The following is a 15,421-nucleotide window of genomic DNA, read 5'->3' on the forward strand; positions in this document are numbered from 1 at the left end:
CCCCAGCTGTTCTGTTTTATTTTATTTTATTTATTTTTGAGATGGAGTTTCACTTTTGTTGCCCAGGCTGGAGTGCAGTGGTGCGATCTCAGCTCACTGCAACCTCCCCCTCCTGGGTTCAAGCGATTGTCTTGCCTCAGCCTCCTGAGTAGCTGGGATTACAGGCATCTGCCACTATCCCTGGCTAATTTTTATATTTTTAGTTGGATGGGGTTTTACCATGTTGGCCAGGCTGGTCTCAAATTCCTGACCTCAGGTAATCCACCTGTCTTGGCCTCCCAAAGTGCTGGGATTACAGGTGCGAGCCACTGCGCCCAGCCCCCAGCTATACCCTTTTAATGCCTCTCTTTTCCAGATACCAAACAGCAGTAGAAGGAAGCTTTCCATCAAAGCAGGGTGTGTGCATCCAGGTTAGCTGAAGCATCAAGACAGCTCGTGCTCTGCTCTCAACTCATTTTGACCTTGTTACAGGTGCAGAATCTATTTCTGCCAGGAGCTGGAAAGCCATAGAGCAATATTTAAAATTCAGAACCGTAGTCTGTATCTCATTCCACGTTCTTAGTAAGGCTAGGGCATTAAATAATGAAAGACAGGTTTGCATGAGGAGAATTCACCAAAGAAATTCATACCAGTGTAATTTTCCTTTTTCTAACAGTATTTCTTTCAGCCAAAGACTGTTGATGGCTGAATTCACCACACTGAATTCACCTACAATTGTTTGGTGAATTATGTTAACTTCTGTTAACCACGACTGTGAGTGCTTTGGTGTCAGTTGGGTCTGGTGATGCTGGTTCTGGTCAAATGCCTTATTATTTGGAAGCATTGCTTCAGAGAATTTCAGCTTCTGGCCATCATTATCAGAGGCATTTGTGCAGCTTCTGTTTGGTTAATAGGGTCCCTTTTTCTCATTTGCTCTTTGTTTTCACTTTAGGTAAATCACTTATCAAAGAGACATCCAGACATGAAGATAGAAGAGGTGCCAGAGTTAACCCTACCCATCATAAAGCCCAACCGTGATTACTTCTGTCAGTATTGCGATAAGGTAAAAGGGAAACATTCATGCCCCTGGGGCTCCCTGCTTAGAGCTGACTTGTCCACATTTACAAATACATACCACGATCTTTTTGTTATTCTTACCAGATGGTTCCCTGTCTCTCAGTAGTCTCCATTCAGACAAGAAAGGACTAAAATTAGTCTTACTTTAAGCCAATTTTTTTTTCTTAAGAAATAATTGACCATTTTTCTTACTTCCCTTCTCTCTGTGATTTTTGTTACACAAGAAGAGGCTATTACTAAGTGCATACTGTGTGAATTAATTTCAAGTTCCTAGGCCCTAAAACAAGAGTGTTTATGATATGGCCTATAAAATATATTGTAGATTTGGGGTTTCTATAAGGTGGAAGGGGTTGGGAAAGCTTTGTGGTGGAATACTCCACTTATACTATTCTGTTATTTTTGTGTAGTTACAGAAAAGACAGAGAATATGTATTTATTGTTTCACTGTAATATTGTTTCCCCTCCTTTTTTTTTTTTTTTTTTTTTTTTTTGAGACAGAGACTTGTTCTGTCTCCCAGGCTGGAGTGCAGTGGCATGATCTCAGCTCACTGCAACCTCCACCTCCTGGGTTTGAGTGATTCTCCTGCCTCAGCCTCTTGAGTAGTTGGGATTACAGGCTCCCCCACCACACCCGGCTGATTTTTGTATTTTTAGTAGACATGGGGTTTCACCATGTTGGCCAGGTTGGTCTTGAACTCCTGACCTCAGGTGATTCCCCCCACCTTGGCCTCCCAAAGTGCTGGGATTATACACGTGAGCCACCACGCCCAGCCATCCTTTCCTTATATAATGTAGCTATATCAGTTTAAAAGTGAGAAACATTTTTGAACATAGATTCTCCACTAAAGATAGCAGTTGCTATTGACGTTGCCATTTGGAAGATTCTCGGGCTCCTGGTCTTCAGCTGCATATATCATGAGAGCTTTCACAGGCAGTTCTCATGTGAAGTGGATGAACCTTAAAAACAGTTCTCTTCCTGTGTCTGTGTATCATATCCAAATTTTAAACTTGAGGATAAAGGGTATTTTCACAGTTATTATCTTAGATTTATAAATCAAAGGAAGAAACCTAGCATATCTATATTATGTTCTTATTTTATTCTGATTTGTAATATATCCTTGTGTCCTTCAATAGATCTGTTTATATATATGTGCTGGACCTATATATATATATAGTTTCTTTGGGACTACATGAATACTTTTCCTCATTTTCTTGTAATGAAATTGCTAGTTTGCTTCAAGCAAGAACGTGGAGCTGTATACTGCTTTCACAGCCAGGCATTTGCATTTGCAGGTTTATAAAAGTGCCAGCAAGCGCAAAGCCCACATTCTGAAGAACCACCCAGGAGCAGAGCTGCCACCGAGCATTCGGAAACTCCGGCCAGCTGGTCCTGGCGAGCCAGACCCCATGCTGAGCACACACACCCAGCTGACAGGCACCATCGCCACCCCTCCCGTCTGCTGTCCCCACTGCTCCAAGCAGTACAGTAGCAAGGTAGGGAGACTTTCTGACTAAAGCTGAGGTCAAAACTGCCGTGTAAGGAATCTCTTAAGGGAAGATGGCGTCTCATCCACATGGCCTGGATGGCTCCTTCTGAGTTGAAAGAGATGTTGTCCTAGTCCCTGTAAACAGGGACCACAGCAGAGAATGGAAAGAGAATACTGCGGGACCTCCCCCAGAATTAGTGCCGAACAACAGCCCGAACAGCTGGCTGCTTTCCTTTTCCCTTGGCCTGCAGAGGGCCTCATATTTGAATATTCTGTGCTCGTATTTGGTGAGTTTAGGCTTATGGAAGCACCACATAGAAAGTTAAGTGATGGCTTTAGAAAGGAGGTCATTTTGGCTGGGGGCATTGTGATTGATTGCTGCAGGTACTAGTTAAGGGGGGTATTTGTGTATTCGGACCTTGCTCATGGTGTGGGGTCAAGTGAGGTTTTGCTTCTTCCCCACCCTCTTTCCTGCTTTTATAGCATTATGTTACCCCAGGAAGTACAGGCATAGAGTCAGTGTTGCTCTGATTTTTCTTTTTTTAAGACATAAGATAACAGACTTTAGGAATCTTTGGAGGATTTACATATGAGAAAAATGGAAAATCACAAATTCTAATAATTATTCTTCTTTCTTGCCTTGCTTTTTCAGACCAAAATGGTCCAGCACATTCGAAAGAAGCATCCGGAGTTCGCCCAGCTCTCCAACACCATACACACACCACTGACGACAGCTGTGATCAGTGCCACCCCAGCAGTTTTAACTACAGACAGCGCCACTGGAGAGACCGTGGTGACGACGGACCTGCTCACCCAAGCAATGACAGAACTGTCCCAGACCTTAACGACAGACTACCGAACGCCGCAGGGGGATTACCCGAGAATTCAGTACATCCCTGTGTCGCAGTCGGCGTCTGGGCTCCAGCAGCCTCAGCACATACAGCTTCAAGTGGTGCAAGTGGCCCCGGTACTGCATGCCTCTGTTTCCCTTTGCCTTATGAATGCCGTATTGCCTGCCACCAGCACCTCATTCGCAGAGCTGGGGCTGGGATCTATGTAATGCTCTTCTGCGTGGAAGTTCTGAGCCTTGGGCATTTGTAAAATGCCCCTTCCCCTTTCAGGCTAATGAGGCCTCTGGCCTTAGCAGTGTAAGAGATTTCTGTCTATAGTAGCCAGGAGATTTTAGGCTCCAGCATGTACAAGCCTCCTGTGCTGTGGCAGGACAGTAGCCACAGCACCTGTTTCTGAGCCTTTTCTGAATCCTTATCTTTTACCATCCTGGTTGGCTACTTGGTAATGAGCCAGCTTGATAAATCATGACCTGCGTATCAAATGTCTTATATCAAAGAGAGGTTGTAAAGAACAGTATTGATGGATGGGCACAGTGGCTCACGCCTGTAATTCCAGCACTTTGGGAGACCAAGGTGGGCACATCTCTTGAGGTCAGGAGTTCAAGACCAGCCTGGCCAACATGGCAAAAACCCATGTGTACTGAAAATACAAAAATTAGCCAGGTGTGGTGGCAGGTGCTTGTAATCCCAGCTACTCAGGAGGCTGGGGCAGGAGAATTGCTTGAACTTGGGAGGCAGAGGTTGCAGTGAGCCGAGATCACACCATTGCACTCCAGCCCAGGCAGCAGAGTGAAACTTTGTGTCAAAAAAAAAAAAAAAGAATATTGATTCAATCTCTGAGTATCAATCAGTGCCTTCTTAGTAAAGAGGTAAAACTGTGTTCCTTCTACCAGATAATGAAGAACTCATTCTTACTAAGGAGCTAAATGAAAGAATTCTCCCAGAACTGTTGTTTCATTTAATTACACTGAGGAGAAGTGTCCCCAAGGCACAAATGAACAAACTTGTTGCTTTGAAATCATTTGGTCTCTGAAAATTTAAAACTAACGTGGGAACAGGACATTGGAAGTTGTCACTGTCATTGACTATTCTTTGTCTTGTTTTTCTTGTGGAGGGTTTTTAACTTTAGGCTTTGGAGGAACTTAGGAGTCCCTCAGGCTGCCTGTAAAGTAAAGTATGATGTATAGGTACACTGTTCTAGAAAAAGGGCCTGTACTTTAGCCACTGTTTCAAAGATGTTCTTGGTACATAAAAGGTTAAGGACCTCTGTTCTAGTGGGTTAATAGCGACAAACTAAAAGCAAATTCTATTCTTTGATCTCTTTTAATTGATAAAGGGTAGATCATTAAATGCAACTGAAATTTTTGATTCCCGACAACTTTTTCAGCTTACTGTCAGAACTATCTTCCCTCTGCCTTCTCTTCCAGAATCTAATAACATTAGCGGCTTATGTGTTAGAAGCAAAGTTCTTTAAACGATCTTTTTCTATTCTGTTGTCTGGCTTGGCCTAGGTGTGGCCTATCCGGGAATGCAGCATTGGAACTGAAATTCCTTCCATTCTTCTATTTCTGTTGGCATATATTGGGATATAGGTTTTTCTTTTTTTTTTTCTTTTTTTTTGAAACAGGGTCTCACTCTGAAGTGCAGTGGCACAATCATGTTTCACTGCAACCTCAACCTCCTGGACTCAGATATTCCTCCTACCTCTGCCTCATCAATAGCTGGGTCTATAGGCATGCCATCATGCCTGGCTAATGTTTTTTTGAGATGGAGTCTCTCTGTTGCCCAGGCTGGAGTGCAGTGGCACGATTTCAGCTCACTGCAACCTCTGCCTCCCATGTTCAAGTGATTCTTCTGCCTCAGCCTCCCAAGTAGCTGGGATTACAGGCACCCGCCACCATACCCAGCTAATTTTTGTATTTTTAGTGGAGACAGGTTTCACTATGATGGTCAGGCTGGTCTCAAAGCGATCCCTCCGCCTCAGCCTCCCAAAGTGCTGGGATTATAGACATGAGCCACCATGCCCCGCCACCTGGCTAGTTTTTATATTTTTTTGTAGAGACAGGGTTTTGCCATGTTGCCCAGGCTGGTCTTGAACTCATGGGCTAAAGTGACCCACCTGCCTTGGTCTCCCAAAGTGCTGGAATTATAGGCCATGAGCCACTGCCCCCAGCTAGGATACTGTTTTTTAACTGAACCTTTTCTCTAGAAGGATTTCCCTTAACCTCAATCAATATATATCTGGTTTCTGGGCCTGTTTTTTCTCCCTTCAGGCCACCTCCCCTCACCAGTCACAGCAGTCCACTGTGGATGTAGGCCAGCTCCACGATCCTCAGCCCTACCCCCAGCATGCCATCCAGGTGCAGCACATCCAGGTCAGCGAGCCCACCGCCTCGGCCCCGTCCTCGGCCCAGGTACCCTGTTCCACAGACTATTTGGAGGCATTAGCATGGCCTCAGGTACTATTGGAGTTAATGAGAGGGAGGACTTTCTCTTTAGACCTCAGCTACTGAGATACTGTTGTTTCTGGATTTTTTATTAAAGGATCATACCTTTGCCTCCAATTTTTATATTGGTATTATGGACACACATTAAGCTATTGGCTGCTTCTGCCCACATGGAGCCCTGTGATATGACATCCTAGAAACAACAGTGGCCTTTGCCTTCCATTCTAAATGCAATGATTTGGAATAGTGGCTTTGTGGAGTATTATGGTATATTGTATGTTACTGTGTTTGTATGCTTGCGTCTGATATTAGATACATATATAAGTTCTCGAAGTTCAGAGAGGGAGAGATTAGATTTAGGAGATAACCCAGGGCATTTTTGTAGAAGAAGCTGTCTTTGAAAGAGGTTTTGAAGGAGGGGTACAGTTCTGACATAATAGTTGGGGAAGGCATTCTGATCTGAATAAGCTCATGCTGTGATGGAAAACGTACATTAATGTGGTATAAATGTGGTACATTTATAGAAAACAGTTATTCTGTTAGATTACTAACAGGAAATGGCGTTTGGAAAGGAAGCTGGGAGGGTAGTTTGGAGCGGCATTGCAGTGTGACAGCTGGAGAGCGCTGGCCTCATCCTGTTGTCAGGCGTTCACCAACCTGTGCCAAACTCCACCAGCCGGGTGGGATTAGCCAGCGCTGGTTAATGGAAGTGGTGACCTCTGGGTTCTGTTTCATTTTGTGTTCCAGATTAGCTTTGTGACACAGGCAAGTGATTTCACCTCCCATTATTTTTAACCTTATATAATGTAGGTAATTATATTTTCTTTCATTTATCTTTGTAACAAGTTGATGGAAATTAATTTTTTGCATACTCTGGTAGAGAATCCTTTGAAAACAAATTAGAATTTCATAGTCATGCTTGCTTTTCATTGATTTTATTCTTATTTAAAGTATTACTTTCAATAATAGCAATGATAGTTTCAGTATTATAATTCATATTAGTCTGATTTACTTCCTTCAGTTTTTTGTACATCTTCAGTATATTAGAAGTTCATAATTCCCTACCATTGCTTTCTGTTTCTCCCCAGGTATCTGCGCAGCCATTGAGTCCCTCAGCCCAGCAGGCTCAGCAGGGACTCAGCCCCTCCCACATCCAGGGCAGTTCTTCCACACAGGGCCAGGCTCTGCAGCAGCAGCAGCAGCAGCAGCAGAATTCCTCTGTGCAGCACACGTACCTGCCCAGCACTTGGAATTCCTTCCGTGGCTATTGTAAGTAAGATGGGACAATGCCATGTAGGTCAGAGGCGGGGGATCTCCAGCCATGTGTCATAATTTCTTCAGCTTTATGATAAAATTTTAAAGTATCTATTGGCCATTTTGTCCACTCTGTAGTGCATATACTTCAATGAGTTTCGTGACAAAACTCAAGGTCTAGCATTCTGATTCAGGGAGCTACCCTGATGTGACATTTTTGAAACGTCAGGTATATTGCTGGAGGAAATGCAGCTGTGTAATTTAAATAGTAATATAGATGGATATACGCTATGTTGACGGTGCTAATTCATCCTTTCCACCAATATTTGTAGAATGCCTGTGTATCAATCATTGCACTAGGGCCTGGCTATGCCAAGATTAATATTCTCATTTATATCAGTAACACCACACAATAATAATGTTAACCAATTTTCATTAAGCTCTTACTATATTGCCCAGAATGATTCTGAACCATATATATCACAGTCAGTATTCACAACAACCTATCAGGTAAGTACAATTGTTATTTGCATTTTACAGATAAGACAGTTCCCAGACGTTCACTTTTTCTAAGAGCTAGGAAACAGAGGTTTGGATCCCCGGCAGTCTGGCTTCAGAGTGTAGACTCTAAACCACCCCACTGTGCTGCTGCTCCAAAGAAAATAGTCTTTGGCTCAAAGAGACCATCATCTAGTAAGGGAGAGAGAGATATGAGTAGTTGATTCCCAAACCCTGAGCTTCATCTATGGAAACAGTAACAGGCTGACTGACAGAGGTCAGAGAAGGTAAACATGTTGGTGGGGAAACAGGAAGCATGAGACCTTTATCATGGAAGATGTGGAAGGAACAGGAGTAGAGGAAACAGACCTCAGTAGTCACAAGTAGGAGGAGCAGGTGCTGAGAAGGTCAGTGTTGATCTTTCTTCTGTTGATTTCTTTTTGGGGGGCCCGTCTTTGTCATGATTGAGCCTTGGCTATGTTACATAGATTTGCTACAGAGTCAGGCTCAAACTCTACCATCTAGTTATTTTTACAAGCTGTAGTGTTTTTTTTTGAGACTGAGTCTTACTTTGTTGCCCAGGCTGGAGTGCAATGGTGCAACCTCGGCTCATTGCAACCTCTGCCTCCCGGGTTCAAGCAGTTCTCCTGCCCCAGCCTCCTCAGTAGGTGGGATTACAGGTGCACGCTACCACACCTGGCTAATATTTGTATTTTTAGTAGAGACAGGGTTTCACTGCGTTGGCTAGGCTGGTCTCGAACTCCTGATCTCAGGTGATCCACCTCAGTCTCCGAAAGTGCTGAGATTACAGGCGTGAGCCACCATGCCTGGCCATAATCTATACTCTTAAACAAATTAGGGGTCACAGCGAGGGCTGGATCTGGTTTCCAGTTGGGGAAAGACTGTCTTACCTGTAGAATCTGGTGAACAGACTGACCTCTGTACTCAGTGTAATTCCTGTTACGGAAAGTGGAGTGGGCCGGGCATGGTGGTTCACACCTGTAATCCCAGCACTTTGGGAGGCTGAGGCAGGCGGATCACCTGAGGTCAGGATTTTGAGACCAGCCTGGCCAACATAGTGAAACCTCATCTCTATTAAAAATACAAAAAAATTAGCCAGGTGTGGTGGTGGGCATCTGTAATCTCAGCTGCTCAGAAGTCTGAGGCAGGAGAATTGCTTGAGCCTGGGAGGTGAAGATCATGCCACCACACTCCAGCCTGGGCAACAGAGCAAGACTCCATCTCAAAAAAGCAAAAGTGGAATGATGAAGATACTCATGGTAATAATAGGAGGAGTTAGCATTCTAATCTGTAGAAAGATTCTGGGACTGAAATTTATTAGGAAAAAATATAAAAACATAAAAGTAGAGAGAGGAGTGTAATGAGCCATCCTATACCCATTGACCAGCCTCAGCAGTTACCAACTTACACCCAGCCTTGTCTCATATATGCACCCATCATTATCTTCCATCCTCCAACTGAATAATGCTTCATCGTATCACCTCATCCATAAATATTTTGGTATATATCTCTAAAAGAAAAAGACTCTTCGAGACAGGGTTTTGCTCTGTTGTTCAGGCTGGAGAATGCAGTGGCATGATCATGGCTCACTGCAGCTTTGACCTGGGCTCAAGTGATCCACCCACCTTAGACTCCCCAAGTGCTGGGCTTATAGGTGTGGGCCACCACATGTGATCTAATTTTTAAAATTTTTTGTAGAGCCAGGGTCTCACTATATTGGCTAAGTTGGTCTCAAACCCCTGGGCTCAAGTGATTGTCCTCCCTTGGCTTCCCAAAGTGCTAGATTACAGGCATGAGTCCCTGTGCCTGGCCATGATTCTAGCATCCTTATTCATTAGCTAGAAAACTTTTATAAATAAAAAATTTTGCCTTAACTACCAAGTTACTCTCAGGTACACTTTGTACAAGAAAGGCAGGACAAATGCTTTAAATAGCTGATTCATTTCCTTTGTTTACCAAATCCTTTGTGGATATTGAGAAGCCACATTTGAAGGGGAATGTACTGACTGTCTCTGACACTGGGTAGCTGCATACCAGCCTCTTCTCAATTAGCAGAGATGCTTTCACTGTACCAAGAAATCACATCATTGTGAGACTGTCGTGGCAAGCAAATCAGTGGGGATTGTGGCTACTGGTTCTGTTTTTGTTTCTAAAACTTGTGTTAAAATCCGAGACCACTGAACTATGAATATTTCCTGTTTTTTAGCATCTGAGATTCAAATGATGACGCTTCCCCCAGGTCAGTTCGTGATTACAGACAGCGGTGTGGCGACTCCAGTTACTACTGGCCAGGTGAAGGCGGTTACTCCGGTAAGCTATGCTACTCGGTCGGGTTTTTCCTGTCCGACCTGTGGTGCTATACAATCACTCTTATCACCACTTATGTTTTAATGATGGCTTTCTCTGTTTTCTCACAGTAGACGATGAATTCTTTGAAAGCTGGGTCTTGGGCTTTATCACTTTATCCTCAGTGCCCTGTTCAGGAGGCTGGGATATAGCAAATGCTCAATAAGTATCTGTTCAGTAACTGCAATGGTCCTAGCTCCATCCCTATGAGTGCCTTTTTTCTGAGAAAGAGTCCTCTGTCTCCAGGCTGGAATGCAGTGGCACAATCCCAGCTCACTACAACCTCCACCTCCTGGGTTCAAGCGATTCTAGTGCCTCAGCCTCCCAAGTAGCTGGAATTACAGGCGGGCGCCACCATACCTGGCTAATTTTTGTGTTTTTAGTAGAGACGGGTTTTCACTATATTAGCCAGGCTGGTCTCAGAATCTCTACCTCAGGTGATCCACCCACCTCTACCTCCCAAAGTGCTGGGATTACAGCTGTGAGCCACTGCACCCGGCCCTTATGGGCGCTTTTATATGCTTCATGGAAAGATTGAGTCCTCAAGACAATTGGCCCACAATTAGGTTGGGAGAGAATAATATAATGAATCAATTATGGCTGTATTAAACATGTCACCCACCCAAAGGTGAAAAACATTGCCGTAAATTATCTAAGTTGGGCAGGTACAGTGTTGATTGTATCTCCTTCTTCTGTTTTACCTTCTCTGGTTTGTTCTGGCCTGCCTCTAAGTTATTAGAAGACAGAGTACATACATATGAATTTAGAAAAACACTCTTGGCTAGGCACAATGGCTCACGCCTATAATTCCGACACTTTGGGAGGCCAAGGCGGACAGATCACTTGAGGTCAGGAGTTCAAGACCAGCCTGGCCAACATGGTGAAACCCTGTCTCTACTAAAAATACAAAAATTACCTGGGTGTGGTGGTGCACCCCTATAATCCCAGCTACTTGGGAGGCTGAGGCAAGAGAATCGCTTGAACCTGGGAGGTGGAGGTTGCGGTGAGCAGAGGTCGCACCACTGTGCTCTAGCTTGGGCAACAGAGTGAGACTGTCTCAGAAAAGACAAAAAAGGGAAAGTACTCCCGGATGGATACGTTCTGGAGACCTAGGGTACAGCATACTGGCTGTGTTCTCAATCATGTATGGTACACTTGAAAACTGTTAACATAGTATAGATGTTTTTTGCCACAAAAAAAAAAAGGTAAGTGCATGAGTCGATGGATATGTTAATCAGGTTGATTTGTTTAATTATACCTTATTAAAGCTAGGAGAGAGGAAAAGTGATCTTCAATGGCTAGGAATATTGAGATATTCCCAAGGGAAGACTTTCTTAGAGGTTTCAGAAGGTCGCTAGCTAGACTAGTGGCCTCAAAAACCTGATTTTTTTTCTTTTCTTTTCTTTTTTTTTAAGTACACTGAGAGCTCACCTGTTTCTCAGCACACAAGGTCATATTAACTAGACTTAGGAGAGATATGTAAATCCATAGTAACACTATTAATTGTCAGTGAAAACAGTAACAAATGTAAAATGAAATAATGCATTGCCATGATCGGGGCATTTTTTTGCTCCCTGTCGGACCCATTGACTTTGACCTTTTTCTGGCCTGGAACTCATTCGAGAATGGTTGTAGTGAAGGTTGTTTCTCTTTCCCTGCCACAGTGTACTTGCACACTAATTTAATGTACATTTTCAGGGGTCCGTGTATTCTCTGCAGCCCACCTATGGACCCCCTAGGAGTCAGTGGACCCTAGGTTGAGAACTAGCCCCCTCCCCACATGGAAAAGCCAATCATAATCAGAACGTTGTTTGGTGGGGTGAACTCAGAACATCTGACCCTAGAGGAATCAAATGGGTATTTGGTGATGGCTCTTTTCTGGGAAGTGCAAAGACAGGCTACTGCCTGAGAGTCTCTCTGTGACGTCTCTTTTCCTCTGTTCTGTAGCTGACCAACCCTCCTTCTGACTGACAGACACATTTCTTTAAAAATGTTAATGTAACAAAATAGCCAGCTACAGGTCTATGAAGATGTTTTCATGATGAGGGGAAAAATAAGAAAACAAAGACAATGTGTAAGTTTTCATAAAGCTAAATTTATTCAGTATAAAGGATTTTATTCTGAGATACTGTTGTTTCTATGCTCTTGAGTGTTAAAATGTCTATTTGATGGTAGCATATTTTAAATGACCTTACTTGACAAAATAAAATTTGGGGACCATTTATTATTTTTTAAGATTTTGCTGGTCTTTTGAAATTCTGAAGTCAGATCTTGCTACTTGTCTTCAGGGCCATTCTGCCTCTTCAGTGAGACTTTAAATATCTCTTCTTTGATCCATTCTATGTTAATCTTGACATCAAATGGACAGTTAACCATCTTTTCTGAATTTGTGAATTCTTAGGAGCATTACAACAGCACATTTTGTTTGCCTCTTATGTTGCCACCATGATGCAAATTACTGTCCCTGAAGCTGTTCACTGTATCATTTGTTGAAACTGCTAATGTGCTGCTTTAAGGCACTTACCTTTGTAGTCAGTTAATGTGACTGATTCGCCCTCTCTAAAGGACTTAGGTAAAGCATCTCTCATAGATGCCTATTTTGGGTCCCTTATGACATTTCTTCACATTTCTCTCTTCCCCAGTAGCTTCACCCTCCCTTTAAGTCCCCAGGTGTTTAAAGATCCTTTTCTTCCTCCTCTAGGGTCATTATGTGTTGTCAGAAAGTCAACCAGAATTGGAAGAAAAGCAGACTTCTGCCCTTTCTGGTGGAGTCCAGGTCCAGCCTCCTGCACACAGTGACTCCTTGGACCCCCAGACCACCAGCCAACAGCAGACCACACAGTACATCATCACCACCACCACCAATGGGAACGGAAGCAGCGAAGTGCACATCACCAAACCGTGACTTCTACCCTGGAGCTCCAGTCCAGCACCCACCTCATGTCTGTTCTGACATGAGTTTCATAAGTCTGAAAGCTCTGACACTTAGAACTCTTTTGTAAGATTTATTATTCACTCAAGAGTTTGGAAACAGCAGTTTCGTCTCTCATGCATACACTGGGGTTTATTTTATCAAGGTCACCTTTATCAAACTCACTCTTCAAACCCTCAGTTTTTGCCATGGAATGGAGGTCTTTCAGGGGAAAGTAGATTACGAGATGGAGAGAATCGGACTTGCTCTTGAGTTGTTTTTTTAACACGCTGACAAGCCTTACTTTTCCTTTGTGGAAATATTAAGTGGCGTATTCATACCAAAGGTGGAGAAAGGATGTGCCAAGTCCATGGTTACCGGACTTCTTATTCCAAGCTATGGCACCGAAGGAGAAGGGGCATTTTGTGGGTATGTGTTAGGTCTGAACTGCTTTATCTTGTGAGTTTTAGTTTTCAGTAATTTCCAAAGGAAGCCTGTCGAATAAGCAAATAAAAATGATGAAACAAAAGTTTGACAGTGATGTTCTGAAGGAATAACTGTCATCTAAATTTTTCTTATTGCTGATTTATTTTTAACTTCCCTATTTTAGAAAACTATTGTTGGGCTGCTGGTAGTGCTTTCCACAGATGCTGGTCCTCAGTGGATTAGGTCAGGAGCTGATGTTCTGATAGCTCTTCATTATTTCACAAGGTGGATTCCCTGAAAGAGAAGAGGCTGCTTGAAGTCAGCAGAATCTAAACCCTTACATTCAAACTTTGCCTCCCATTCTCTGGTTGTGGTGGTGGTAAGAAAGAGATATTGGTACCAAGAAAAATTACCAAAACTGTTGAGAGAGAGAGTATTGAAATTTTGTTCTGCCTTGCAGGATTCATTTGTCATTCATTGGTAAAGGATGCATTCCATGTTCTTACCAAGTGTACATTTAACTCTTGCTGACAGTGTTCAGTGTATTTTAGTACTTCTAATGCTGTCTTAAAATGAACATTCTTTAAAGTTGAATGGAAAGGTGGCATTTCATATTTCTTAACACTTTTAACGGTAAACATATTGTGACTCATCTGGACCTTTTAATAAGATGATCAACTTCACACTTAGGGAAAAATTAAAATGTGGGGACCGCTTATAATAATTAAGATAGTTACAAGGGATCTGGAAGAAATCCAGTCTTTATGAGTATACTGTTAGTTGGGCATTAAAAAAACCAGTATATATTTTAACAACTTTTTGTGACACAGTAACACATTTTTAGAATAATTATTGCATGGTAGAATTTATTACTCCAGAACAGAAAGACCTTACTTCATTTCAAATGAAGTTCGCTAATTAATTTACATTTCTGGGTAAAAACTGTTTTTTGTTTTTGAGATGGAGTCTCACTCTGTTACCCAGGCTGGAGTGCAGTGGTGCAATCTCGGCTCACTGCAACCCCCGCCTCCTGGGTTCAAGCAATTCTCCTGCCTCAGCTTCCTGAGTAGCTGGAATTACAGGCACATGCCACCACGCCCAGCTAATTTAGAGACGGGGTTTCCCCATGTTGGTCAGACTGGTCTCAAACTCCTGACCTCATGATCCTCCCTCCTGGGCCTCTCAAAGTGCTGGGATTACAGGCGTGAGCCACCGCACCCCGCCTAAAACTGGATCTATAAATTAAGTAGAGTCGCTTCTTTATGATAAAGACATGTTTCTGAAAAGTGAACAGTTCTGTTGAAAGAACCTTGTTAATATGTAGATTTTGCACTTTATTTCTGAGACCCCTTTCATGTAGTTCTTCCCCAACCTTTGAGTACTAAGAGAACTTGAGAAAGTTGCTTCATAAAGATATGGAAACCGAAAATGGACTCTCTATCTTTGTGACAAAGATATTCAACAGAAAATATTGACCCTGCATTACAAAATACAGACTTGGGTTCCCTAACTCCCACAGTGTAATGATTACAAATATTCCTAGTGTCCAATCTAGAAAGACTTTCTAGGGAAAGAATGGTGGAATTTTCTAAAGGTCCAGTTTTAGCTTTTATAACTTAAATTTGGCCCTGTTAACGTTCTTTTTAATTTGAACCAGTAAGGTGTCTCTCCTCCCCTCAGGAATAACTTATTGGAAAATTGAAAAGAGTCACTGAATGGAATGTTCATTTTATGGCAGTTATTTAAATTTTTTAATTTATTTTTATTTTTTTCTCCCCCCCTACCCGTCCTCCTCTCAGTTATTTTAAGTTTTAAAATACACAGAGGAAAATATTGTGGAAGGACCTCTTTGTCTCCCTTCTAAGTTCTCTTCTTCTTCTTCTTCTTTGGTCCTTATGTGAAATAAAGACTCTAAAACTAATTTTTATATTATCAGCCAGAGATGCAGATGGCAGTCGAGCCAAGTCATGTGGCTTTCAGATCAGGTGTTCTGCACATTCATTCCAAGGTCATAGATTTCTAAAAGGACCTGGATTTGAAGAGATGGCCAACGATGAGCCATCTGAAGACTCAATGTGGAAAACATGTATGTAGCCAGTGTGGATATTGTGGCCTCTCTCAAGA

General features: G+C 42.7%; 1 protein-coding gene across 7 annotated transcripts in view; it reads left to right on the top strand.

Moving 5' to 3' along the window:
- Positions 1-14,097, top strand: part of PRDM10 (PR/SET domain 10) — a 94,401-nt gene extending 80,304 nt beyond the window's left edge. For 3 of the 7 annotated variants that reach the window (XM_032284977.1, XM_032284978.1, XM_032284980.1), the window contains 7 exons: positions 932-1,042; positions 2,350-2,550; positions 3,196-3,510; positions 5,668-5,769; positions 6,930-7,110; positions 9,821-9,924; positions 12,662-12,865. In XM_032284977.1, coding sequence (XP_032140868.1) covers positions 932-1,042; positions 2,350-2,550; positions 3,196-3,510; positions 5,668-5,769; positions 6,930-7,110; positions 9,821-9,924; positions 12,662-12,865 — 1,218 coding nt within the window. Of the gene's footprint in view, positions 1-931; positions 1,043-2,349; positions 2,551-3,195; positions 3,511-5,667; positions 5,809-6,929; positions 7,111-9,820; positions 9,925-11,907; positions 12,035-12,661 lie in introns of all 7 variants that reach the window. The other 4 variants (XR_004270801.1, XM_032284975.1, XM_032284976.1 and 1 more) reach the window with 4 other exon arrangements.
- The last annotated feature ends 1,324 nt before the right edge of the window (positions 14,098-15,421 follow it).

This window comes from Sapajus apella, unplaced genomic scaffold (assembly GCF_009761245.1).
Source record: "Sapajus apella isolate SASKATOON/1434 unplaced genomic scaffold, GSC_monkey_1.0 scaffold16, whole genome shotgun sequence".
Classification (NCBI taxonomy): domain Eukaryota; kingdom Metazoa; phylum Chordata; class Mammalia; order Primates; family Cebidae; genus Sapajus; species Sapajus apella.